This window comes from Caretta caretta, chromosome 10 (assembly GCF_965140235.1).
Source record: "Caretta caretta isolate rCarCar2 chromosome 10, rCarCar1.hap1, whole genome shotgun sequence".
NCBI lineage: Eukaryota > Metazoa > Chordata > Testudines > Cheloniidae > Caretta > Caretta caretta.
In genome coordinates this window covers 73,331,112-73,356,018 of record NC_134215.1, presented here as the reverse complement: position 1 = coordinate 73,356,018, position 24,907 = coordinate 73,331,112, and the positions used below count along the sequence as shown (strand labels likewise).

Below are 24,907 nucleotides of genomic sequence, written 5' to 3'. Positions count from 1 at the left end.
CAATCCTAACTAGTTCAGGGCAGAAATGGAAAGGTGCCAGATCTAAACCCTACAGGAATGAGCCCTGGGTGGGCAGGGTCCTGTGCATTCACTTCCCCCGTTTGTTTGCCTGCACCCTAATTTCCTGTCCACTGTTAATTACTTTCTTTCTTCTGCTGACCACCCCTCACTCCCATCCCTGTGACTGTGGATCACTGGGGCGCACACCCACAGACCAGCTCTCTCCCCCTGCTCCTCGCCTTGCACTGAGCTGCCTGTTTTCCATCCCCCCTTTTGCATGCTAACTAACCTTCTCACACGAGCACACGGAGAGCTTTGCAGAAAGGGCGGGGGGGGGGGGGGGCTGTCTGTCTGCTTCGTTTTATCTCCCAGGCTGAGTGATCTGCTTGGGAAATCACTTTCCTTTCACACCCTGCCCTGGCTCAGCCAGTCTCTCGCAGACATGCAGCTGGAGAGGAAGATGCTGCTCTCCCTGTCCTGCTGCTGAAGAGAGTGGCGAGCTCTTAACCCAACGGGGGGGGCTCTTTGGGAAGGGAGGGGGGGTTGCCCTGTTGCGGACAATCCCACCATCTCCCCCCTCCCGGTCCTTCCAGCGTCCACCTGCCCCTCCCTACCGCTAACACCCTCCCCCCCAGCGGGCTGGAGGGGCTGATGCAGCCGATAAGGTAAGCACCAGAGCCGGTGAGGTTGGGGGAAAGTGGATTGGAGGGGAAAGGCACCAACCCCTGGGGTCTGTTCCCTGCAACAAAGGGTCACCCCCTCCCAAGGAATCCCTGTGAACCTTTGCTTGCTTCCTTCTTAGCCTGCTTTGGGGTTGCTACCTGGACTCTCTTTCCGGCATGATATCCACCCTCCACCCTTCCCCTCCCTAATTGCTTCTTGATTTGCTTCTTAACCAGGTGCTCTTTCTGCCTGAGAGTCCGTGGCGTTCCGTTCTGATCCTCTGTAGAGTTTCTCTATCCATTTGTAAATGCTTATTCTGTGCTTTGGTTCTTTTTCTTCATTGCATGCTCTGTGCATGTAGAGAGATAGAGAGAGGCGAGTCCTTTCTTTCTTTCTTTCTTTTATTTTCTGGTTGCCCCCGGACTTGCAGCGTCCTTGTGCCAAATTATTCCCATCTAAATGAAAAAGTGAACTTAATGGCAAAACACTGATCAAAATGGAAACATTTTTTTTTTAGAAGGGGTTTTGCTGCCGGGGCTTAGCTGGCATCCTTATTGCAAAACACAGAAGGATCGATATGTAGATACGTTTTCCTATCCCCAGCTACTATGATTTAAAAATACAGAATGTTTTCAAGATCAAGCTAGTTCGACAGCTATCCGGGCACTCAGATACCATGCGTATGAGAGCCAAATAAGTACCGAGAGAGATGGATAGCTATATAGGCTAAAGCAAACATTACGTTCATCTCAGAGGGCTAGATTCTGCTACCGTTACTCGTGCTGAGTAACACCCTACTCAACAAAAAGTCCCACTGATTTCAGCGGGTAACAAGGCATTAATCAATGTCGGGATGGCAGAATAAAGCCTTGAGTTAGGACATTTTAAAACCACCAGCGAGGTTGCAAAACATCCTCTTTAAGTGTTGTTTTCATCCAGGGACTTGCCCGTTGTTATATGTATTCAAGGAAATCATGTCGTGTTTGCAAGACAGGTGCTGGTGGTGGTGGTGGTTCTTAGGCGAGAGATGAAAGTTTGGTGTTGTTTTGATGTGATTCTTGATTGCTGCCTGTTGGAATAATTGTATTGCCATTGCTCAGAGGTAGAATCAGTTTCCCCAAATTGAGATTTTAATGGGAGCTTGTAAACTGATGTTATGTCATGTGGTTTAAGGCAGCGTTGGATTGCATTTATTTCATAAATTGGCTATTTTTGCAAACTGTTTAGGGAAAACAGCGCCACCTAGCGGGAAGAAACGAGCTTCGAGTTCTATTTATTCCCGGGAGAGCGCACATGTGCTTATTCCCTGCTCAAAAAATACAGCCTTCATCCAACTGCATCCTCTGTAGGGAGTATAACGGGTTTGGAAAATCCAGAGGGATGGGGTCATTGGGATTTTTACTAGCCTCATTTTTTGTAACGATTTATTTTCCTGGGAGATATTCAGGTAGTTTTTTAAAGCTTTTAAAAATGCATAGTGACAACATCTACTAGACTGTCCTTCATTTCATAACTGAAAGCAGAAATGGCATGGCGTGGTAGATCACATTTCTAGGCATCATCTTCAGGAATCCACACTCAACAACCCAAGTGGGAGGTACAGTGTTTCCACCTAAAGTCAGAAGGCACCTTAAAGATCAGGCTCCTCCTTGCTTCTGTGCCCCTCCTAAACTCCTTCTACTTTCTCCAGCCACAGTATATTGACAATCTAGCCTACAGAAAAATTGGTATTTCCATCCCAGCTGTTCCACAGAAAGGCCTGTTACCTTTTAATGACGAGATCTAGGAGAGGTCCTTAGACATCCTGTTTAGATGGGAAGAGGCAGATTAGACAAATATATTTGTAGGAACTCTTGCAATTTCTAGAGACAAAAGTCAATTTTAGAAGCAGCTGGGAAAGAAGGGGCAGCATTAATGTCCAGTTATACTAAATTGATTTCTCTCTGTTCTGACAGAAAGTCAAAAGGGGGTTGAAGATCCCTTCTGTTTATTTTTTGGCAGTTAGAAGTTACCCAGATTTTCAATTGAGCCACGCACATTTCACCAACAGTCATGAAACTTGCTCACAGACATGACCACCTATTAGTCCAGTTGTTTATTAGAGGTTCATTCAGATGTGAAATAGATGCAATAGGAATGTTGTTTGGGATTTACTCCGGTAGGAGATGGGGATGAAGGCGGAGCTCCCTGCAGAGAACTAAATATACAGAAGAAGAATTCCAGCCAACCTTCTAAACACATCAGAACAAGGAAAGGTTATATTCTGTGATGTGTGAGAGTCAAGCCCAGCCCCACAATATGCTGCAAACAAATTAGGGGGAGGAAGGAGTTGAATGTCACCTGTCACACGGGGAGGTGGGGGTTGGGGCTGAAGTAACATCTTTGATTGGACCAACTTTTGTTGGTGAAAGAGACAAGCTTTTGAGCTTACACAGAGCTTACTCAGGACCTGAAGAAGAGCTCTGTGCAACCTCGAAAGCTTGTCTCTTTCACCAAGAGAAGTTTGTCCAATAAAAGATATTACCTCGCCCACCTTGTCTCTATAATACGACACCGTTACAACTGCAAACAAGTTGACGTGACAAGCTTTATTCTATTGAAAATATCCAGCTCATTTTGCTTTCTTTTGCGGGTAGGAATGAAGGATTTCTCAAACATTCCTCCTCCCTCTCTAGCTTGATCATTATTGCATTAGAAATTGACAAGCCCTTGTATTTGCACTAGTTGTTTTGGGTGATCACTTCATGTAGCTGTCCCAAAATAACTTTACCCTCCTCATGGGGTTTTGAAAAGCTTAATTGATTTGTAGAGGGCTTTGAGATTCTTGGATGGAAGGTACTGTATACAAGCAAAGTATTTTATTTATTGGTGGTAGCATTATAAAATCTTAATAATCCAAAACTGACACCTAACAGTGTCCCTTTAAAGAGACAGGCTACTGAGTCCAGGATCCATATAAGCAGATGTATATTTAGATTGCCCAAGCACCAGAAACTCAGCTGTTGAAACGAAGAATCCTCTTTGCTCTTTGCCAAGCAATAGTCAGCCTGCATGCTTCTCTTCAAAGCCTCTTTCAAATACCATCTCCCCTGACCTACCCCATTAAGATACTGTCACTACCATGCCCAATGCACTAATGAAGCCTGCAATAGAATACCTTCCCTATTAGTTGCTATACACAGACTTTTCAGGGCAGGAAAACATGTTAGCACAGCAGCATTTTGAGACACTGATCCAGCAGCCACAAGAGCTTAGGACAACACACAGTAATATAAAGCTGCTCCCTAACGTCTAAGGGTCTAAATGCTAATCCAATGGGAGTTACTGCACACATCCACATTTTGAGAGAGACTGCAGTGTAGCGGTAATTAAATGTAGGGTACAGACAGTTCTTGTTTAAAAAATACTGCAATGTTCTGCATCTAATCACCGTTTTGCAACCTCTAAAGGTTTGGATCCTTGCTGCAAGAAAGATACAGAGTTGCTGGGCTTTTTAAAAAAATAAGGGAATCCTCCAAAGCACAAGCATTGGCTTGATTTGCACGTTCATTTTAAAATCACTTGTCAATCTTTCCCGGAGTTTCATTGATCCTTTTTCTCTCCAAAGAGTCAATGCCCCTTTCCCTCCCCTTTTCTATTGGCTTTTGGAATTGATCAGAATTCTGTTGTATAAACCAAATCCCAATACATGTTGTTAGGGTGACCAGACCTCCTGATATTAGGGACTTTGTCTTATATACGCAACTAGACCCCTCCTTTATTTTTCACACTTGCTGTCTGGCCACCCTACATGATGTAGAAGCACCGTTCATATTCAGATTCCTGTGGCGGGAAAGGTCAGGAAAAGCTGCTCTTTCTCTGCAGAGCATGAGTGAAACACACTAGCCAACCTGAACACATGTAATCCCGGGAACCCTCATGGCTCAATGGCTGTTATTAGAATTATGTGTATGGCAGCAGCACCGAGAGGCCCCCCAGAACAGTGCCCTGTTGGGTTAGGCTCTATATGAACATATAGTAAAAAGCAGCTCCTGTCCCGAAGAGCTTAAATTTAAAACGAGACACAAGAAGTCAGCCAAACAAATAGGCAGGGAAGGTGGGGTAACAACAATACAAGCAAGGCCAATCAGCAAGGGGTAGCCAGTGAGCTACTCTATAGTCAACCTGTGCCAATGGGGAGATCCTTCAAAATGGGTATGGGAGAATTATGTCTGTTTCAGAGCTGTGTGCTGTCCCCTCTAGTTTTTTGCATGGTCCTTCGAACCAGTTTTGAAATTGATGAATAACTTGGTTGTTTTTTACTATTCATGGTATTCATATTTGGCACCAAAACTGTTCACTAGTCTAAATACTCCAGCACTCAGTGTGTTTAGAGACATGCCCATACACACATCATCTCTCTCATCTTCATTCACCTTCATTGGGTAGCTACACATTTGGGGTTCATCCTAATCTCATGGAAACACTGGGAAAGTGATAAGAAAGTTCCAAAAATCTCTCATCAGTAGCTGTTTAAATGTCCATGTATGCATAATGTAGATAATACATGAGTATCTGATACCAGGCTTATAAACTACAGGCTTTTACAGCCCTAGATATTAAATGGTGGTTCATGAACTGAAATGATACCATGCACTGTTACAAAAGATTATATCATACTTGCTGTTTTGGGGCCCAATTTTCTTCACTCATTGAAGTTAATCAGAGTTTTGCCATTGGATTCAGTGGGAGCAGAATTGTGCTCTGAAAACTTTCAGCCCAGGCTCCCAAAGCACTTGGCAAACATCCGTTGATTAAGTTTCCCAGCCCCTGTGAGGAGGTAACTGAGGCATAGAGCAGTGAAGTTATTTTCTTAAGGTGCCTAGATACTAAACTGAATGGCAAATAAATTCATAGTGGTTAGATAGATTGGTGGATAGAGGCCACAGTCAGGTTTTGTGAGAGCCAGGAATAGTTCCCCTAGTCTAACCACTAGCTACAGGCAGCAGAAAGTCTTCAAAATTGCCCATATTTGCTATTTAGCAGTATAATTATAGATATCAAATAAATTCATTAGGAAAGGCTGTAAGGGGAGGCATCAGTGCTAAACCTAATGGTTCTAATTATTCAGTTCATTCAGTCACTCAGCCACTCAGCCCCATTGACTCAATGGCAGTGCATGGTCTAACTTAGAACAGCATAGGCTAAGATTGTACAGCTGGCCATGGTTTCTCCATCCTCTCTGTAAGTTGCATGTGTATGTAATGTACACACACACATAATTAGATGAAACAGGATGGTCTCTGTAGATAGGAAGGATGATTACTTAGGAGAAGACAGGGAATCTGGGCTCCTATAAGGCCCAGTTCTATTTCCATTGGTGTCAGTGGCAGCAGAATCAGGTCATTGGCTTCAAGGGTAGATTTGGCCCCTGTCCTTGGTATTGTAGGAGCCTCTGATTAGCTGATCCTTCTTTAATAACCAAAGAGTTAGCACTGAGTTCATCCTGGTTGTGAGCCTATGGAAATCAGTGGAGTTACATCAGGGATACATTTGACCCTTAGAGGGTCAGGCAACACTTAGTCCATAACTCACTCCACTGTGGCTACACAGGGTGGAGTCTCACCAGGATGAGTGGTATTTCACAGGTCCTCCTGTCTTCCATGAGATACATAAACCAGAGATCCTGCCTGCTCGCACTGATTTAAATCCTATGGACACTTTTATTCAGGAGCCAGGGTGTTTTAGCTCCAGCATCCTGTTCTAATTCCAGTTCGGATCACAATATTCTACTACCCTACATACTCCCAGAAGCCCACTAGATCGAGGATGCCTCTTTGCTCCCTGTACAAAGCTGTTGTACAGCATTATTGTGTTCTACCTCACAGCGGCTGCATTTCTGTGGTGGATGAAGTGTTGTTTGTAAAAAACTTAGGGATCCTTTAGGATGAAAGGTGCAATCTAAAACATGAGATCCTTGTTGGCGACAGCGTTTAGGCTTTAGGAAGAAAAGAAATAAGGGAAAATGCAGTCAGTATCGCCTCCCAATTTTTTTCAAAGGCTAGACGCCTAGATTGTCTCCCATAGGCAAAAAGTTCAGATCCCAAATTTTCAAACAATTTGGGGATGCTAGTGTTCCAGGTCTTCGGTTCAACTCATTACAAAGGTAGAGGTTTCAGAGTAACAGCCGTGTTAGTCTGTATTCGCAAAAAGAAAATGAGGACTTGTGGCACCTTAGAGACTAACCAATTTATTTGAGCATAAGCTTTCGTGAGCTACAGCTCACTTCATCGGATGCATGAAGTGAGCTGTAGCTCACGAAAGCTTATGCTCAAATAAATTGGTTAGTCTCTAAGGTGCCACAAGAACTCCTTTTCTTTTTACAAAGGTAGAGGTCATTTGCAAAATGTGGAACTGGAGTGGAAATTCCAGAGTGGAATTTCAGAAACATCCATATTTTGGGTCTGTTTAGACCAATGTGTAGTTTTCACCAATGAAAGCGGCTGCCTTCAGTTGTGCACAAACAGCAGTCAAACGTGCAGTACCTAATGCAGCTGAGCCTAAATGTGTCCACGGGCCATGGGGGGAAAAAGGGGAAAGTTGCAAATTGGAGTCAGTAGAACCAGATATTTGTTTTCTGGCAGCACAGTTGCCACTGACCTGAAGGCCGAAGCTTCATGTGGGTCTGTTTTTAATCTCTTTCCCTGCTCAGGCTGATCCTGAAGCCCTTCTGCACACAAACCTCCCATTGACTTTTGTGCGCATCCAAGTGTGCAGGCTCTAGGATCAGAACAGAGGGAAATGGCGCTGGTTCAAACTCACAGCCGGCTGCAGCCCTTTTGTCAAGCGGGCAAGGCCCCTCGCTCACAGCTGCGCTCTTTTGATTCCACCCAGAATCACCTTCACCTTTATTCCTAGTACAGCCTGGATAAAAATCTGTAGTTTGACTTCTGTATTTGCGGGGCAGCTGCAGTCAAGCCAACAGGGTCGCGCACAGGGAGGCAAATTCTATGCCTGCCCAAGGCTTGCAGTTTCGAGGGGCAGTAACACCCCACCACCACCACCACCAACTACACATATGGTTTCAGCCCACACAGCTGTTTGGATTACTGGAAACTCAAAACCCCACAACTTAACACAATAGCCAAATGGAGATATTTGATGAATCTGCTTCTCAAAATATGAGATCTTATTGCAGCCTCTACACTTCACCCCAGGCAGGATTTTTTGTTAAGCTGAGGCCTGGTCTACACCTAAAACTTAGGTCAACCTAGCTACATCGCTCTGGGCAGTGAAAAATGTTGCCCTCTGTGAGCTGTAGTTAGGTCGAGGTAACCCAACTGTAAACACAGCTAGGTCGAAGTGGATTACCTGCATCGGTGGAAAAACCCTTCCCATCCGCATTGCAGTGGCATGGAAAGTTAGGATGAATTAACTAAAATTGTGAAGTTAAAGTGCATTAAACCCCTGTACAGATGCTCTCGTTCAGAATTACAGTGGCCTTCGTTCAATGTAGTTTGAACCTGCTTCAAGGAAAGTTTTTATGCTGTAAGCAAAGGAGTGAATTTAAACAAATCTAGTTTCTCCTACAGAGATACTCTTAAGAGCGACTTTCTTTGGTTTAGCCACCCCTTCCCAAGTGACGACATAAACTAAACTGAAGAAAATCACTCTTACTGGAATAAGAGTATCCATATAGGGGTTACGCTGGTACAACTAGACCTATATGACTATATCAGTATAATGGGTAAAACTCTCCCAGATAGATAGGGACAAGTGGAATATCAGCAACAACTTCTTGACAGTGAGATCTGTTAGGCTGCAGTATAGTTATCCTATGGAAGTTCCGGAAGAGTATTTGGTTGGCTAGTTAACATTGGTCTTGAGAAAACACCAGTAAATGTATGATAGGGATCTATCCTTCATTGGTTGGGAGCTCAACTAAGTGACTTAATAGAGCATTTCCATTTCTAACATCTAGCAGACTAATGACATGAAGCTATGAAATCTGCTCCATGTGTGTTTCTGAGTCATACGGGCTTACTTCACTCCTGTTAATGCAGCTGTGGAAGAAAGAGCTGGATTCTGTTGTGAAACACGTACGCCTACAGCAAACTGTCAGCTGGTTTCTGATGGCAGAATGCTCATTGCCAATGACAAGGGGTGACAGCATCCTTTAGTGGACTGAGCACAGGGCTGGGAGCCAGAAACTCCTATGTCCTCTTTCTCTGCCATAGACTCAGTGTGTGACCTTGGCTAAGTTATGTAAGCTCGCAGGCCCAGATCCTCAATGAGATTTAGGAGCTGGACTTCCATGCCTCAGTCTCCCCTTTACTTCAAGGGAGATAATGATCCTTCCCCTTCCCTTCCGGGGGCTATACCACTTAACCTTTGTGCAGCTTTTTGAAAACCAAAGTGCTGTGTCCGTGCTCAGCGAGGTTGTCTCACTAGGTAGGCAGCCGAGGAAACCCTGCCGGTTTTTCAGATCCCAGGCACTTGCTGGCGGCTAGAAAAAAATAATAATTTTTTGGTGACTTGCGAACCAAACTGTGAAATGGCCAGGAGCAAAATCCGGGACCCAGCACAGTCACTTGTACAGTCAGTCCCGCTGTAAGTGCAGAGGGAAGCCTGTCCAGCCTAGCCAGTATGTGGGTGTGTTTCTCTTTCCAGAGGGGTGTTCTGCTGGGGGTTAGGGGTTCCTGTGGTTAGTTCTTTAGTGTAACCAGCCTCTCTCTCTCTCTCTCTCTCTCTCTCTTATTACTCGAGACTAGTGCATGGAATGAATTAATTCCTCCGCCTCTTTCCTTCTCCCACCCCCCTGCCTCAGTGCGCTGCTGGCCTGTAACAGGAGCCGGCCTGGCCTGGGAGGCGGAGACGCTGGCTCCTGACTGGAGGAAGGGAAGAGCTCAGTAGACATTGGAAGGCAGCGGGGATGATTGATGGTTTTGGCTGTTTTGTACGCGGGGAGGGGTGCGGGGGAAGAAAGAGAGAAGAAGAAAAAAAGTCTGTGTAATTTCAGTGCAGAGGCGACTGGAGCCTGCCAGCTAGGGCTCCCTGCCCTGCCCAGCTAGACAGACTCGCTCGCTGGGGGTCTGAGGGATTCTTTTCAGTTTCTCTCCTTCCTTTCGATTGATTTATTTTTTTCCCTTTATTTTTCTTTCTTTCTCTCTCTCTCTCTCTCTTTTTTTTTTTAACTCTTCTTCCAGGGAAAGGATAGTGGTTAAAGCTCGAGCTGGATGGATGGGTATGGGGAGAGGGGCAGGATCCACAGCCCTGGGATTCTTCCAAATCCTCCCTGTCTTTCTCTGCATCTTCCCTGCAGGTAAGCAACAGCCCCTTGGGTTGAAGACTTTTCATACCAAGCCTTTGCTGGCAGATTCAGTTACCCCCTGTCCGGGGGCCTCTCTGTCTCTCTCTCTCTTTGCAGCAGTTCGCCACATGTTTAAAAGCTAGCGGGGCTGAGGTTTCAGCCCACATTTCTTCTTTCTTGATCTCTGATTCTGTCTGTCGCTGGTGCCTACCCAAACCTGCCTTGTCCCTCCAGGAGGGAGGTGATCAGAGTGGCTACACAGTGGCTAATGCAATCAGAGCATTGTTCTGAAGAGGCAGAAAACATCTCCCCTCCTGCCCTCTCAAATGCAGGCTAGGCTAGGTTTGCCGTGTGCAGTGGAAGAAGGAAAATGTGACCAGGGAAATCTATACTCAATGCCAGATTGTGCCCATTGCCTGGTTGCATGCCTCCAGCTGGTGGGGAGCAACAGAAGTTGGCTTCAAGTCTGAAATGTTCCTTGGGCTTTTAAAAAGCAAGGCAATGACTGGGGATTGAATCTTGAGCTGTGATTTGGGATGGGGGGGTCAGGTTTAGCCCTCATTCAAGCTCTGGCCATGTGAAGGGACGTTTAAATACACACAGATGTACACATTAATGGTCCTGATCCACTGCTACCTCACGGCAGCTGGACCTCATTTGTTTCAAGGGAATTGCACTGTGATAAAACTGGAGTAACACACCCGACTGATTTCAGAGTAACAGCCGTGTTAGTCTGTATTCGCAAAAAGAAAAGGAGTACTTGTGGCACCTTAGAGACTAACCAATTAATTTGAGCATAAGATTTCGTGAGCTACAGCTCACTTCATCGGATGCATACCAGCAGGAGAGTGGGGTGGGGGGAGAGAAAACCTTTTGTAGTGATAAACACCCATTTTTTTCATGGTCTGTGTGTATAAAAACATCTTCTGTATTTTCCACAGTATGCATCCGATGAAGTGAGCTGTAGCTCACGAAAGCTTATGCTCAAATAAATTGGTTAGTCTCTAAGGTGCTACAAGTCCTCCTACACCCTACAAAACAGCTTTGGGATGGAGGGGTCACCACACATTCCCTCCTGGCCTTGGTTGGGTTTTTAGCACTGCCTGCCTCCTCTGCTGGGCCGTTGTTCAGTTAGAAAACTTCACTTAGCTGGGTTGGAAGATCTTGCCCCGGTCACAGGGTAAAAGCAAGTCAGATGGCCCCACAAGGGTCTGATCCCCCTTCCCAAAGCCTGGCACCCCCATTACTGCTTCCCCCTGCACCGCACACCAACATACACTTGCAGCTCTTGCTAATCTTTCTGTTTGATAACATTTGAGGGCCACCCTCCGCCTTACCCCGGTTTGTTTGTATTGTGTCAGAAAAGGAGAGAATTTCAGAATTACAGCTGAAAACGCCATCTGTTTCCAATGAATCCCCCATAGTTTTTCACAATGTTTTTGGCAGATCTGTGCTGCAAATTCCTTCAAGCGGTGAGTGCTTGTTTTTGTTGGGGGAGGGGAAACCAACTCCACAGAGGCAGATTTGTTCCTTCCAAAACTCTCCGGTTCCTTTACCTCCTTTTTTTTTCATGGGGGGGGAGGGGGGAAGAAAAAGAAAAGCCCTAAAGTTAAATCCCCTTTTTTATTTTTTATAACATTTCTCCCTTTTCTATTGCCCGTGCATTTCCTTGGCACTATCTAAATCTCTTAAGCTAAGATGTCTCTCTCACACATGCAATAAATAAATAAATTATCCACCTCCCTGGTACAGTAAAATAAACCCCTTCGTTGAAATATTAGGATCAACATGTCTACCTAGATCTCCCTGGTCATTGGGCTATTTTAGCCCCGAGAAAACTGAACGCAGAGAAGTGGGGAGTTTTTGATCAGATCTGATACATGTTGCTTAAGTTGCAGCCTTTGAGTCAAAGTGCTGGGGCTGAGTTTGCCATACAAGAAAGAACTTGATATTAGATCTGTGTGTTTGTGTTTTGTTTTGAATTCTCCCCTCAACAGCCAAATATATTTCAAGGAACTGGCAAAACTGGGTAATCAAGACCCACTGTGAACTGCTAAGAGGAGTTTGGGCACAAATCTAGACCATACTCCTCATTCATTATGCTTGTCCCTCGCTCTGCATTTTAATAGGGGTCCACGAGGTAGGAGGAAGAAAAAGGGGTGTCTGCACCTGGGTGTCTCCCCCCCTTCTCTCCACTCTGCCTCCTGCGAATTCACATCTCAGCAGCACATGGTAAAGGGGTGGCATAACCCTGATGGAGTCTTAAAACTGCTTCTGAAAGTTACAGCCTGTGTTAGAGGGGCCATGCCAAGCGCTGCTCCCAGCCTGGCCCGACAGAGCGCTCAGTGTGTGAGCTGAGTGCCCCACCAAGCCCTGCACTTTTTCTTGATTTTTTTTTTTTTTTTTGCTTTTTATGAAACATCGGGCTGGATTCAGATCTCCTGGTGCTTTGACCCTCGTGGCGTACCCCCGAGTTTCTCCTCATTTGCACCCTGGGGCGGGATTTTCCTCTCACCCCAGCATGGCTCAGGAGTAACCCCACTGTGGAGTTGCACTGGTACAAAACAGCCGGCGGGAGAGTCTGACCAAAGTCTGACATTTTTTTATTCCCTGTTCCCTAAGCAAATCTCCTACGGAGGAGTCTAGGAGCCAGATTTCTCAAGGCTCAATTTGCAAGTGCTCAGCCCTCATTATTAAGGGCCTTGTTTCTAAAAGTGCTCGGTATCCAGTAGCTCCCGTTTGCGACCCTTAGGGTAACGTATGTGGCACTCAGCACCCCCTGTGCCCAGCTCTTGTTAAAATCCAGCCCTGTATTTCAGGGCCTAAATGGGAGCTGAACTGTACTGAAAATCTGGCCCTATGAGTTTTGCCTAAGGAAGGACTCCAGGGTTTGTCCCCTGTACCACACTCTGTAGGAAGCTGCTGTAGCTTTTGGGTCTAGCTGAGAAGCTGATCCAGTTCCCCTTGATATTTTCTGTCCCCAAACTGTAATAAGCCCCTTTCTCCAAGGAGTGGGAATGAATGCCTCCAATCCATCCAGGCAGTGTGGTTTATTCCAGATAAGGATCCAGCCTATTGGAGGTTTATCAGATAGGTTGATAAATGGCTTTTGTCTCTTAGCGGCAGTGAGGGATGTGATCTCAGCACTAAGCTGAAACTGAGAAGTGGGGCTTAGAGGTTGTTAAAACAACACCTTCTAAACCCTTAAAGTGACAGCGCTTGGAGTATTCCCAGTCCTGGGGAGATATGGCAGAGTGGCCACAGGGATGGTTCTTGTGTTAGGCGTTATCATGGAGACAGGACTCAGATGTAGACCTGGAAGTATTTTGGCTTCACAGGTTTCTTGCTGTGCTGAAGCGGGTCTCTTATTTGGAATGGGGAGTTTTGTATGACTGCCGCTGAGAATCATATTGGGGCTAAAAGAAGGTGCCTTGTCTTTAAATGCAGATGGTGTGGGCTTTTTTCATGGGAATTGCCTCTCTTGAATTCCAAGCCCCTGGTTAATAGGAACCGGGAGACGTTATGGGGAACTTTGGGTTTATAATAGCAGCAGCTGAGGTTTTCTTCTTCTGTGGCCTGAACAGCTGCACCATGTCAGACGTGCACATAAAAGTGATCATAGAGCTGTGCAGTCATAAAAACTTCTTTACCCGGGGACTTAGTGGGTTTCTACACCAACCTGCTGCCTCTGGAGACCTGGGCTGAAATGCTGGGTCAAGCTACAATGACAAAAAGTTTTAGGGTTTCTCATCCAAATCCCTAAGGGACACATCACTTAAATCACCAAACTCTTTGGCACAGTTGCACACAATTGTCAGTCTCATCTCAGCACAGGCCCAGAACTCGAATTATCAGGGTGTTGCTGTGGGTTAGCCTGGAGGTGCATTGGCAGATCCGAGGCAGTGTCAAGGACGAGAAGAGCAGGGGGATGCCGCAGGTTTTGCTCTTTTTTGCTTTGTTGTTTGACAGAGCTGTGGGGAAACGACCCAGGACTGGACTAGCAGAAGGCGCTGCAAGTCAGGATTGAGGTGCATCAGCGGAGCTGCGTGGGGAACCCAGGACTGACATACCAGCCATGGGTTTGCAGGGTGTGTGTGTGTCAGGATTGAGCGGTTTTGGCAGTGTTGGCAGCCCAGGACTGGAATAGCAGGCAGTGCTACAAGTGAGAACTGACAGACACTGACACAGGATTTGGGATTGAAATATATGGGGTGCTGCAGGTCAGGATTGAGTTGCATTGGCAGAGCCCTGTCCACACTGAGCCTGGCTCTACGGGCTGCTAGTGCCTTTCTTTCATAAAGACTAAATTCACTTATAAATGCTTTTAAAAGGCTTTGTAACCTACAATTGACAAATATTGTAATTAAGAGCAGGAGTCCCATAACTGGGCCATTTTTTTTTTTTGCATTAACTGTAATAACAATAACGGGGATTTCAATTGTAACCTACAGATTTCTTTGCACTCAAGTGCAATCTTGCTCACAAAATCACCGCTCCGCCCACAGAAGTTTCTGTAGTGAGGAGGGAGAATTGAATTATGTCCAATTGCAAAACCAGATGCCATCCCTTCGATGAAGTCATAGGGCTTTTACTGCAAAAGAACAAGCTGGCTCCCTATGCACAAGTAGCCATCTAAGTGCAGACTGAGCAGCTCTGTCTAATGTCCTGCACATGGCTACAGGGAGCTGCACTTGGGGAGGGAGAATGCAAGTCTCTACAGAGGCGAGATTAGTGAGTTCCTCTGGGTGGAGCATCAGCTGGGTTATTGGAGGAGCTGAAAGGCCCAGCCTTGATCCCATGGCAGTTTTGCCATTTATTTTCATGGGTGCCAGATTTGGCCCTAAATGTGTGGTGATATGTGGAGAGTAGGACAGATAATGCATTTCACTTGAGTCATGACTGTTCTATGGAATAACCCACCAGGAAGGGGGCTCTGTGGCATAAGCATCCTGTTAGATATTGGCTTTCTGGACTCCTTTGAGTGCTGTTGGCTTCTGTCTCCAAAGCCCTACAGTTAAATGGCCTGGGTTCTGAGAAACCCGTCTTTCCTTCCCCACCCCGTCCATGGCTGTGAGGTCATGTGACAATCCCCTACATGCCCGTGGGGTTCTGTGGCTGGTGCATGTGGCAGGGTGTTCCTGCTGGAGGACCCCTGACTCTGGAATTTGCTCCCCACAGCGCTCTGACAGAGCTGAGTTTGCTGACCTTTATGGCACAACACAAAACCCATCTCTCCTCACAGGCGTTTGCCGGGGGCGGGGATGGATGAATGAGCAGGGAGTGGAGAGCCAGGGGGATACATTTGGTTTTGATTTTTTTCATTTCTTCTCAGACATTTAGAACTTGCGCCCAGCGGCTCCAGCATTGGGCATCTTTTAGAAATCACCCAGTGACTATCAGGGACTGACATCTAGGTGGGCCAATAGTGTTTGGAGGGTTTATGGATTTCGTGCATCATTTCCATTGCAGTATGAGTCAGATAGAACAAGTTGAGTATCAGCTGGGTTGGTGGTATGCGAATGGGGTTGTATAGGGCGGGGTGGGGAGGTGAGAGACGGCGTACCTGTAAACAGATCTACTTAAAAGATTTGTTCCTCACCCTCATCAGACTCCCAGAGACAGCAAGAGGCTACAGTGCAAGACACAGGGCCGTACGTGTGTTTGTGTGAATTCCCCCTAGGTTGTGCAAGGTTCTAGCTGACATCTGTGAAAGGCAGGCAGCTGACTCTCCACACCCTGCACTCAAATCAACGCCTCTAATTGAAATGCCGCAATTCTTGGCAGGCTGTTTAATTGTGTAAATTTGCCTCGTTCAGATTTATGTGCTTGGGGCTTTTCTCTGTCTCCTCATTTTTGCATCTCATTTAGCCAAGTGTTGAAGGGTTGAAATTTCAGAAGAAAGTGGTGGGGCAGATTATTCCTAGAGAAAACACACACCTCTCGTGCAAAGCGCTTTCCCACAGCAGCCTTCATGGCACTGTCTGCACCATCCTCTCACAAGATATTGAAAGGCAGAGGATCTGCTAACCAGGCCTGACAACAGTCATACAGCTGTGGTGAGGGGTTCTTCCTGTAACACAGTCTGAACAGAACAAGGCCTGGGCAAAACGCTGTTGGTGTGAAAACAACCATGGCTCAGCTGTGAACCTGAGCCTCATGGAGAAAGGTCTGACGCCTGGCTCATCCCAATGGCTTATCAAACTTGGAGGTGGGAAAATGGATATTGTAAGTGACTCTGGAATCCCACCTTAAAGGTGAAGGGCAAAGGAACCGCAATGGACAAATGATCTAAGAATCCAAGCTGCTGGCAGAGCCTGAATGGATTTGTCTGCTCCTTTCTGATGGAGCTGGATACAAAGTCCCATCGGGGCGTATTGAGGAGGGTGCTGAGTCTCCTGGTTAGAGGAGGGAACTAGGAGTTGGAAAACTTTGTTGTGAATTCCCTGTTTTGTCACTGAGTGGCCTTGGGTGGTCATTTCACTGCTCTGGGCCTCAGTTTTCTCACCTATAAACAGTGCTTTACCCACCGTTATTAAGCAGTGGAGATCTTGGATGACCTGTTGGTGTTGTGAAAGCAACCCTTCTTCTCTTACCTGCCAAGCAAGCCTGGCTTTCAAGATTTCGTGCTTGCTGTGATGACACACCAGTATTCCTGGCCACTGTTTCTCACCCATAGATCTAAGTTTCCCTAACACCATTTTACAGGTGAGGAAACTGAGGCATGGGGCCTCATCTACAGTGAGTCAGTGACGGACCAAGGAATAGAACCTGTGATCTCTTGGACACCAGGCTATCTTCATTTAGCTGTTAGCAGTATCTGTTGCAAGAGAAACACTGAACCCTGATCCTGAGTCTCAAGAAGTTTAACAGTGAAGGAGGGGTGGATCTGTGGCTCTTTGTGGCTTCAAATGTAAACGCCCCGATCATTTTTCAGCCCGGTTAGCAATCTCATTTCTTAGGAACACCTATTTCCAAGCTGTGACGTTCACCTTTTCAAGTTTTGCCCGTAATTCTTGGAGCAGCTTCTCACACAGGAGGCTCAGTTGGCTATGTCTACCCTGCAGCTGGGAGTGACAAGACCTGGGTAGACAAGACTCACACCAGCGGGGCTCAAGCCCACCTGACTCTGTAGGCTTGAGAACTGCAAGACCCACACTGCTATTTTTAGCATGCTAGCTCCAGACGTGTTAGCACGGTCTGCCTACCCAGGTTGGGAAACTTGCTTCCAGCTGCAGTGGGGACTAGTGAAGAGCTCCCCAGCTTTGATTAATGGCTCTTTCCTTTCCATGCAAAGATCAGAGGCGAAAGCTTCTGCTGGTTGCAGGAGAAAACCTTGCTGCACTTGAGGAGGACATTTGTAGGGGAGGAGAAACATTTGCTTCCTTGCAAGGTATTCTGGATCCATGGTCAGCTGATTCTCTGAACACAAAAAGCAAAGTGACAAGAACAATCAAGGGCTCTTCTTGTAGCATCTGTTGCCAGAGAAGACCCTGACTGCATTTTTCCACCTCTACTTGCTCCATGATTTTGTGATGCGAGGGGAGGAGGAACTCCCCAGTGGGAAACAAAAGGGGGAGGATGAGGGACAGGGGCTCCAATGTCCATTCACTTGAATGACAGACATTCGAAATGGAATAGCCCAGTCAGGTTGTTTGGCCCTTCAGTTTCTTTAAACATAAGTAAACACCTTGAGAAATCTCTTTCCCATGTTCTCCAGCACAGGTGCAGGTAGGACGATGACTGGGTTAAAAAGGAGATTGCATGGATGAACATTGCTCTCAGTTACACCCGCAGACGTTTGGAGCAACTCCATCAAAGTGCATTTGCCTTGAAGTCTTGCATTTCCTCCAGATTTAAGCTGGTGTAAAGGAGGGCAGAATCCAGCCCATAATACAGAGTGTCCCCTTTCAAAATGATCCCCCACCCTCCATTCCTTCAAAAATGAGCACTGCCACTTTAAGAGAGTCAGGTTTATTTTCCCCCTTCAGTATCTCCCCACCCCCCACGCCAATGCAGCTGAAACCTGATCTAATCCCTTTGCACATGGGTAATTTATTGGTCTATTGGGTTTTTTCTTGATGGCAAATTGCATTGTCTTTCTTCCTGGGTTGAGACTTGGGAGCAGTTTGCTGCATTCCTGCAGGGACTTTCTCAGGACAGATCTTTCACACCCCCTCTGAGCTCAATCAAATCAGTTTTATTGGGCCTCTTTGTTATGCAAACAAGGCAATAATAATCAGGCTATTATTCTGCAAGATTGTGCTTGATTAACAGTTCAAAGGAGGTCCCTGGAAGAAACTAATGCTGCCATGATGCACAAATCCTTTCACACAGCCTGGGTCAGATTGCCACTGGGCTCTTCTTCACTGCATGGTTCCTCCCCCTCCTCCTGCTGAAACAGGGGGATTCTATTCAAGGGATGCCATCAATCAGTCAAGCTGGTGGGATGGAGGTTTTTGTTTTCTCTGTCAACTTTCTCCATACACCACAGAACAGGCAGTTATGGGTTTATTTCTATCAGCAGCATGACAGACCTCAGGTATACATGCACACGGAGTCATTACACATAATATACCCAGTGCACATTATGCACACACTGCCTTCGCTGTACACACGCACGTGACACAAAGTAGATGCACAAACAGGCATTCACACAAAGTGCAGATGCTGGCTGCTTGGGTACACAAACACAACATGAGAATATATTCTAGTAGGTGTTAATATGCAGTGTTATATATGTTTCCATATCCTCCAGTCCCAAACTTTTCCTCCTACTCATGCACATATACACATACACACACAGGCTATTCCTTGCCCCTTCGATGCATCCTATGGCCCCCACCAAAAGACAACAACCACTGCATTTCTCATTCAGTTTCTTCTTCCAGAAGGAGAACCAGGGAAAAGCCACTGGTAGGTGTTTGGTATGGAACGATGTGCTGGGATGAGGGTTTCTTGCAGGGACTTGTAACTAAGGTTATGTATAGGCACTACAATGGCAGCTCTGGGCTATGCCACTGTAGCGAGATACTTCCAACCTCAATCTAGCCGCAGCTACTGCCAGGGTTAGGTCAGCTTAACTATGATGCTCATGGGTGGCTAGCTTTTAACTGTAGACCAGGGCTCATCAGTTTGTCTTTGGATTCCCTGAAGTCTCGGTGGAATTGACCTTGCTCTGTGACTTTTCAAATAGTAGTTTATATGTTGTTCCTCCCCCTCCGTCCACCCCCTCCCCTGTGTCTCTCTCTGTGTATAGGAAGAATGAACTGGGAATATGAAAACATACAGGTCACATTTTTCAAACCCAAAGTTAGGTTCCTTAATTGCTAGCTAGGCACTGTACCTAAGTGACCTGATTTTCACATGTGCTGAGCACCCAAAATCCCAGGCATACAGCATCTTTGAAATCTAGGTCCTCAGATCTGAGGAGTTTGGCCATAGGTAATAGAGTATTTTGATACGTACGCCAATAAAAATTCATACTGAATATGAGTCTTACATACAGACATATTTACACACTAGCATATATACAATTAGTTTATGGGTAAATGCTTTAAAAGCACCTCGGTGACTTAGGAGCCTATGTCCCATTTTCAAAAGTAACCGAAGTCAAGAGGAATTGAAAGTTCTCAGTGATGAGAAGAAATGTGATATAATTGGCATTACTGAAATCTGGTGGGAAGATTCACATGATTGGAATGTTAAAATCACCTGTCTCTAATGTGTGGAAAGCAAAGTTGTGTTGTTATGAGAGGACTTGGGAGTCATGCTGGAGGCCTCATGCAGCCTGTAGTAAATTATCATTTGAGTTTCTAAAAATTGTAGATGATGATTTTCTGATACCAAAGGTATTGCACCCAACTCTATTTTGGATCTCATTATGATGGATAAAGGTGCATTTTTAAAGCATATTAGGAACAAAAGAAATCTATGCAATAGTATAGTGCTAGGCTCATTATTAGATGGAGGTGGTAAAATTGTTATTAATGATACAGGAAAGTGTTCAGTAACTATTTCTGTTCTGTATTTGGAAAGAAGCAGGGGGATGTACTCCTATCACATGAAGAGGATGAAGTACTTTTTAGTCCATCCAGGATGTTAAACAACATCTACTAGTGATAAACGTTTTTAAATTGGCAGGCCTGGATAATTTGTACCCATGAGTCTTAAAAGAATTGGCTAAGGAGATGTCTGGCCCACTGATGTTAATTTTTAATACATCGTAGAATACCAGGGAAATTCCAAAAAACTGGAAGAGTGTTAATGTTGTGCCAATATTCAAAAAGGGCAAGCAAGATGGCCCAGACAACTATAGGCCGCTTAGCCTGACATCAGTCCCAGGCAAAATAATGGGAAAGCTTATATGGAATTCAGCTGATAAAGAATTAAAGAATAGGAATAGAATTAACACCAGTCAACATGGTTTTATAAAAAAAAGTTAGGTCTTGTCAAACAACCGGATTTTATTGTTTGATGAGATTACAAATTTGACTGATAAAGAAAATTGCATAGCTGTAGTAGACTTAGATTTTTGTAAGGTGTTTGACTTAGTACCGCATGATATTATTAAAAGATTAGCATTATACAATATCAATAAAGCACATGCTAAATGGACTGAAAACAGGCTAACAGACAGCTCATACAAATTAGTTATCAATGGGGATTTGTCATCAATTGAGAATGTTTCTGGTGGGTTTCTGCAGGGATTGTTATCAGACCAGACATTATTCAACGTCTTCTCAGTGATCTGGAACTAAATATAAAATCACTTCTGATAAAATTTGTGAATGACACAAAGTGGTAAATAATGAGCATAGGGCAGTCATGCAGAGCGATCTGGATCTCTTGGTAAGCTGAGCCTAGTCAAACAAAATGTTTTAATACAGCCAAATGCAAAGTTAGTTATACCTCTAGGGACAGAATGGGAGACTCTGTCTTGGAAAGGAGTCAGAAAGATTTGGGATCATATGACCAGCAACTGAACATGAGGTCCCAGGGTGATGTTGTGGCGAAAAGGGCTAGTGTGATCCTTGGATCTATACACAAGGATCCAGTGAGTAAATATAAAGGGATAACAAATTTTTTGGTTTGCTAGCAATTCTGAAAAAAAAATTAAATCATTTTGAGTGGAACCAAAAATAACATTTTTGACATTTTTGGCAAGTCAGAAAAAAATTATTTCAGGTCAAACAAAATGTTTCATCTAAACCAGAGCAAAACATTTTGCTTTGATTTTAAGCATTTTGAATTCTTTTCAAATTAAAAGTCATTTCAAATTAAAAAAATTGGAAAGTTTCATTTAAAAAATATCAAAATGAAATTATTCCAAATTTTTCTTTTTCTACCAAAATAATGCAGCAAAATCACCACGAATTCACAAAATGTTTTGGTGTCACCAAATCTGCCTCCCCCCCCCCCCAAAAAAAAAAAAGTTTTGGTCAAAAATTTACCCCAGTAATGAGTAAAAGTAGGGAAGCCCTTTTACCTCTGTACACAGCATTGGCAAGACCAAGACTAAAATGCTGCATCCACTGCTGGTGTCCATATTTTAAAAAGGATGTTGAAAAATTGGAGAGGGGCAGAAAAGACAAACAAAGATGATCTGAGGGCTGGAGAAAATGCCTTATTGCGAGAGACTTAAAAGAGCTCAATCTATCTAGCTTATCAAAAAGGAGATTAAGAGTTGACTTAATTACGGTATAAATATAAGTACGTTCCTGGGGAGAAAATAGCAGGTACTAAAAGGACTCTGTAATCTAGCAGAGAAAGGCCTAACAAGAACCAAGGGCCGGGAGCTGAAGCCTGACAAATTCCAATTGGAAATAAGGTGCAGATTTTTAACTGGGGGTGATTAACCATTGGAACAAACAGCCAGTGGAAGTGGTGCATTCCTTCTGAAATAGATGCTTGAACCAGACATAAATTACTGGATTTAATACAGGGGTAACTGGGTTAAATTCTATGGCCTGTGATATACAGGAGGCCAGATTTGATGATCTAATGATCCCTGCCAGCCTTAAGGTCAGTAGATTTTGACTGGCTACTTGAACTCTTGCACATCCATTAGCCTCCATTTTAAACTCCCACATTCAGGGGCCTGTTTTTTCGGCACCCTACAGAGTTCCAGTTGAGGAGGGCTAGCCCAGATTCCCTGGGGAATCCATGAATGTCACCCCTGATATAGATAGATGGTCTCACTTTGCTCAGTAGTGACCCATCAGTTTTCCAAAGGCCACGGGCTCCCAGATCTTTACATAGCATGGACCATATCTTGAGACAGAGAAAGAGTCTCCAGGACCCACCTCCCCCGTCGTTCATGATCACAGTGCCAGGGAGCAGGCCCGCGGGCATGGGATGTGGGGGCATGTGGGTGGGCAGGCTGCGAAATGACACCTAGGTCCAAGCCCCCTGGGCGAGGCCTGTGCCCAGAATCCCTGTGCTCAGGCGACTTGCTACGTGCGTCGCTGAACGATAGCAGCAGAGGGGCCTGTTTTCATGCTAAGTCATCTGCGGTTGAAAAACAGATCCATTGTGAGGAGATGGAAAATAGATTATATGAAATTGAATAAACATAGTTTCTTGGCTTCTGTTCAAATGAGTTTTTGCTTTTATACCAAAGCTTCTGCAATAGGAGACGTGAGGAGAAGCATATGGGGGGGGGAGCGGGAAGGGTCGCTGTCTTTTTCCTGCATAGTTCTGCTTGCTGGGTTCCTCGCTCCTCGGGGCTGTAGGATTCCTCGGTCCTGACACGTGTCTTGCTGGGGGGTGGGGTGAGTCACGCAGGTGTTTATGTGAGCTCCAGGTGTCAGACAATCACACTATTGAACAGATTGGATAGGGAGGCGCGGACCGAGGGGTGGAGGGGAGAGAGAGGCTTTCCTAACAGATTAAAAGAACAAGGCCAAACAGCCTACTTGAGACCCACGGTTATTCAGTGCCCTGTGAAATGGAATTGACCCCACCGTCTTTATCTGCTGGCAGAGGAGAGATTAAGAAGGAAGGGCCACCTCCCTGGCTTGCTCCAGGTGCAAACCCAGAACGAGATGGGCTGCCTTTTCCATAATGGAGGTGCCGTCCCAGTCGGTGTATCGCCTGTAAATGGGAGAACTGCATGTGAAAGTGTTTCTGCTGCATTCGTACTTACATGCAGACACAGACACACACAGTGCAGTCCTGCTCCTTAGCCACCTGGCTTTGGAAATCTGGCCTTATATGGGGCCCTGCACGAAACAGCAAATCGGAACATTTTGCCAAAACCCAAATGATAAGATCTTTAAGAAAAATGCTCCCTCTACAGGCCAAGGGAAGAAATGGAACAGGCTTTTCGTTTTCTGTTTCTTTTCTTTTTTTCCCAGAGTACCTTATAAAGTAATGAGTTAGACGCCAGCCATGTGCAGCCCTCCTGTGCTCAGCGATAACGTGCCTATGGCCATAGCTATGAGAGCCTGCAGTGCTGAGAGAGCAGCCCTGAGGCTATTGCTCTGAGTGCCACTGGATCCTTAACTCCCTCCCGGCGAGCTTGTCTCAAAAGGAGGACGGGACCTGTGATACAGCCGGAAAACCCTGGTTACTGCATTGCCAGCTTTGGGTCGTAGCCCAAATGCCAGTAAAGAACTTGGCTTGTACCTCCTGTTCCAAGCTAAAGATGCACCAGAGAGACCAGCACAAAGTATCTATTCCTGATAATAGCTGGGCTCCTACAAATGAGCATCTAAGCGCTACTGTTACTGACAGCTGAGAGTCTTATTGAGTCGTCTGTTGCAAGTCCTGTTGCCTGATGCCATGGATTTATGGTTTAGCTGGTGACCATGGGGGTCTCTGGACATGGGTCTGTTTTTATCACCCCAGTGCTCCTTTCAGCTACTTAGTTCTTCCGTCGTGAGGTTCTCAGTGGCATCACAAACCCTGAGCTTGGGTGGCTTGTCACCAAAGAAAGGGAGCTGCAATTTCCCTTCTTGACAGCCTTCCACGCTGAACTTGTCATTCCAACCCACACCTTGAATGTCTCACCTTGAAATGCTGCCTGTTTGCATTCCAGGTGACAGCAAAGTCTGGTTGAATCATCACAACGACAGACTGATACTCTGGCGGAGGTTTCCCGTCGCGTGCTAATCTGATGGTTTATAGCAGCGTCCCGTAGTGCTCTTCACTTCTGACTCGCTCTCTGTCTCTAATGCACCATGCCCTCACATGTGTCCTGTTGGACAATATTATATCAGCCATGTTTAATCCCTGACAATTTTAACATGTGGCTTTTAGCCTTTGTAGAATATTCAGGGCCTAGAGTTAGAGGTCATAAATCCAGACCCCGGGGTAAGTACCACTGGGATAATGTGATCAAACAGTAAAATCTCATCTGGTTGAAACACACAGCAACAGGCTTTTTCTGCAACTCACATAGCGGCCTGTGATGAAAAACCCACACTTATGTGACATGGATTCACTATGTTCCAGCAAAATGCAATCCACTGAAAAGGGGTGTTGATGAAATTACATGTTCAGTTTTAAGTGGATGCTGTTGAAATAAAAATAATCCTATGCAGTGGAACACCCATTTTACAAACTAACTGGGGATTAAGGAGTTCATGGAATGGAAAGTTCATAAAATTTAACACCTCCAAATTGCGATAGGTCCAGTTCATACGTTGCTGTCTACTGCACTGCATTGTTTTCTTCTTGTTCTTCCAACTTCTTCAAAATGATTTCCAATGCATTGAAAGATCGCAATGTGAAGGGATGTCAACTTGCTCTTCATTGACATCATTTTCACTCTGATTACCCCCTCCTCCGCCCAGTCAGGAAAAATGGTTCATAAGCTTGGTGCTGATAAAATCGAGTGAGGTTCTGTTATGTTCCCTGTGTTATTACTAGCACCTAAGCTTCTTAAACCTGGATTTTTTAAACTCAGAAACTTTCCGTCATTTCCTTTTGCATTTCATTCCTCTTGGAAAGTGA

General features: G+C 45.3%; 1 protein-coding gene across 1 annotated transcript in view; it reads left to right on the top strand.

Moving 5' to 3' along the window:
• Positions 1-401: 401 nt before the first annotated feature.
• RGMA (repulsive guidance molecule BMP co-receptor a) overlaps positions 402-24,907 on the top strand; it is a 35,776-nt gene continuing 11,270 nt past the window's right edge. The window contains exons 1-2 of the mRNA XM_048867340.2: positions 402-665; positions 9,849-9,964. Of these exons, the coding sequence (XP_048723297.1) occupies positions 652-665; positions 9,849-9,964 (130 nt within the window). The 5' untranslated portion in view covers positions 402-651. The remainder of the gene's footprint in view (positions 666-9,848; positions 9,965-24,907) is intronic.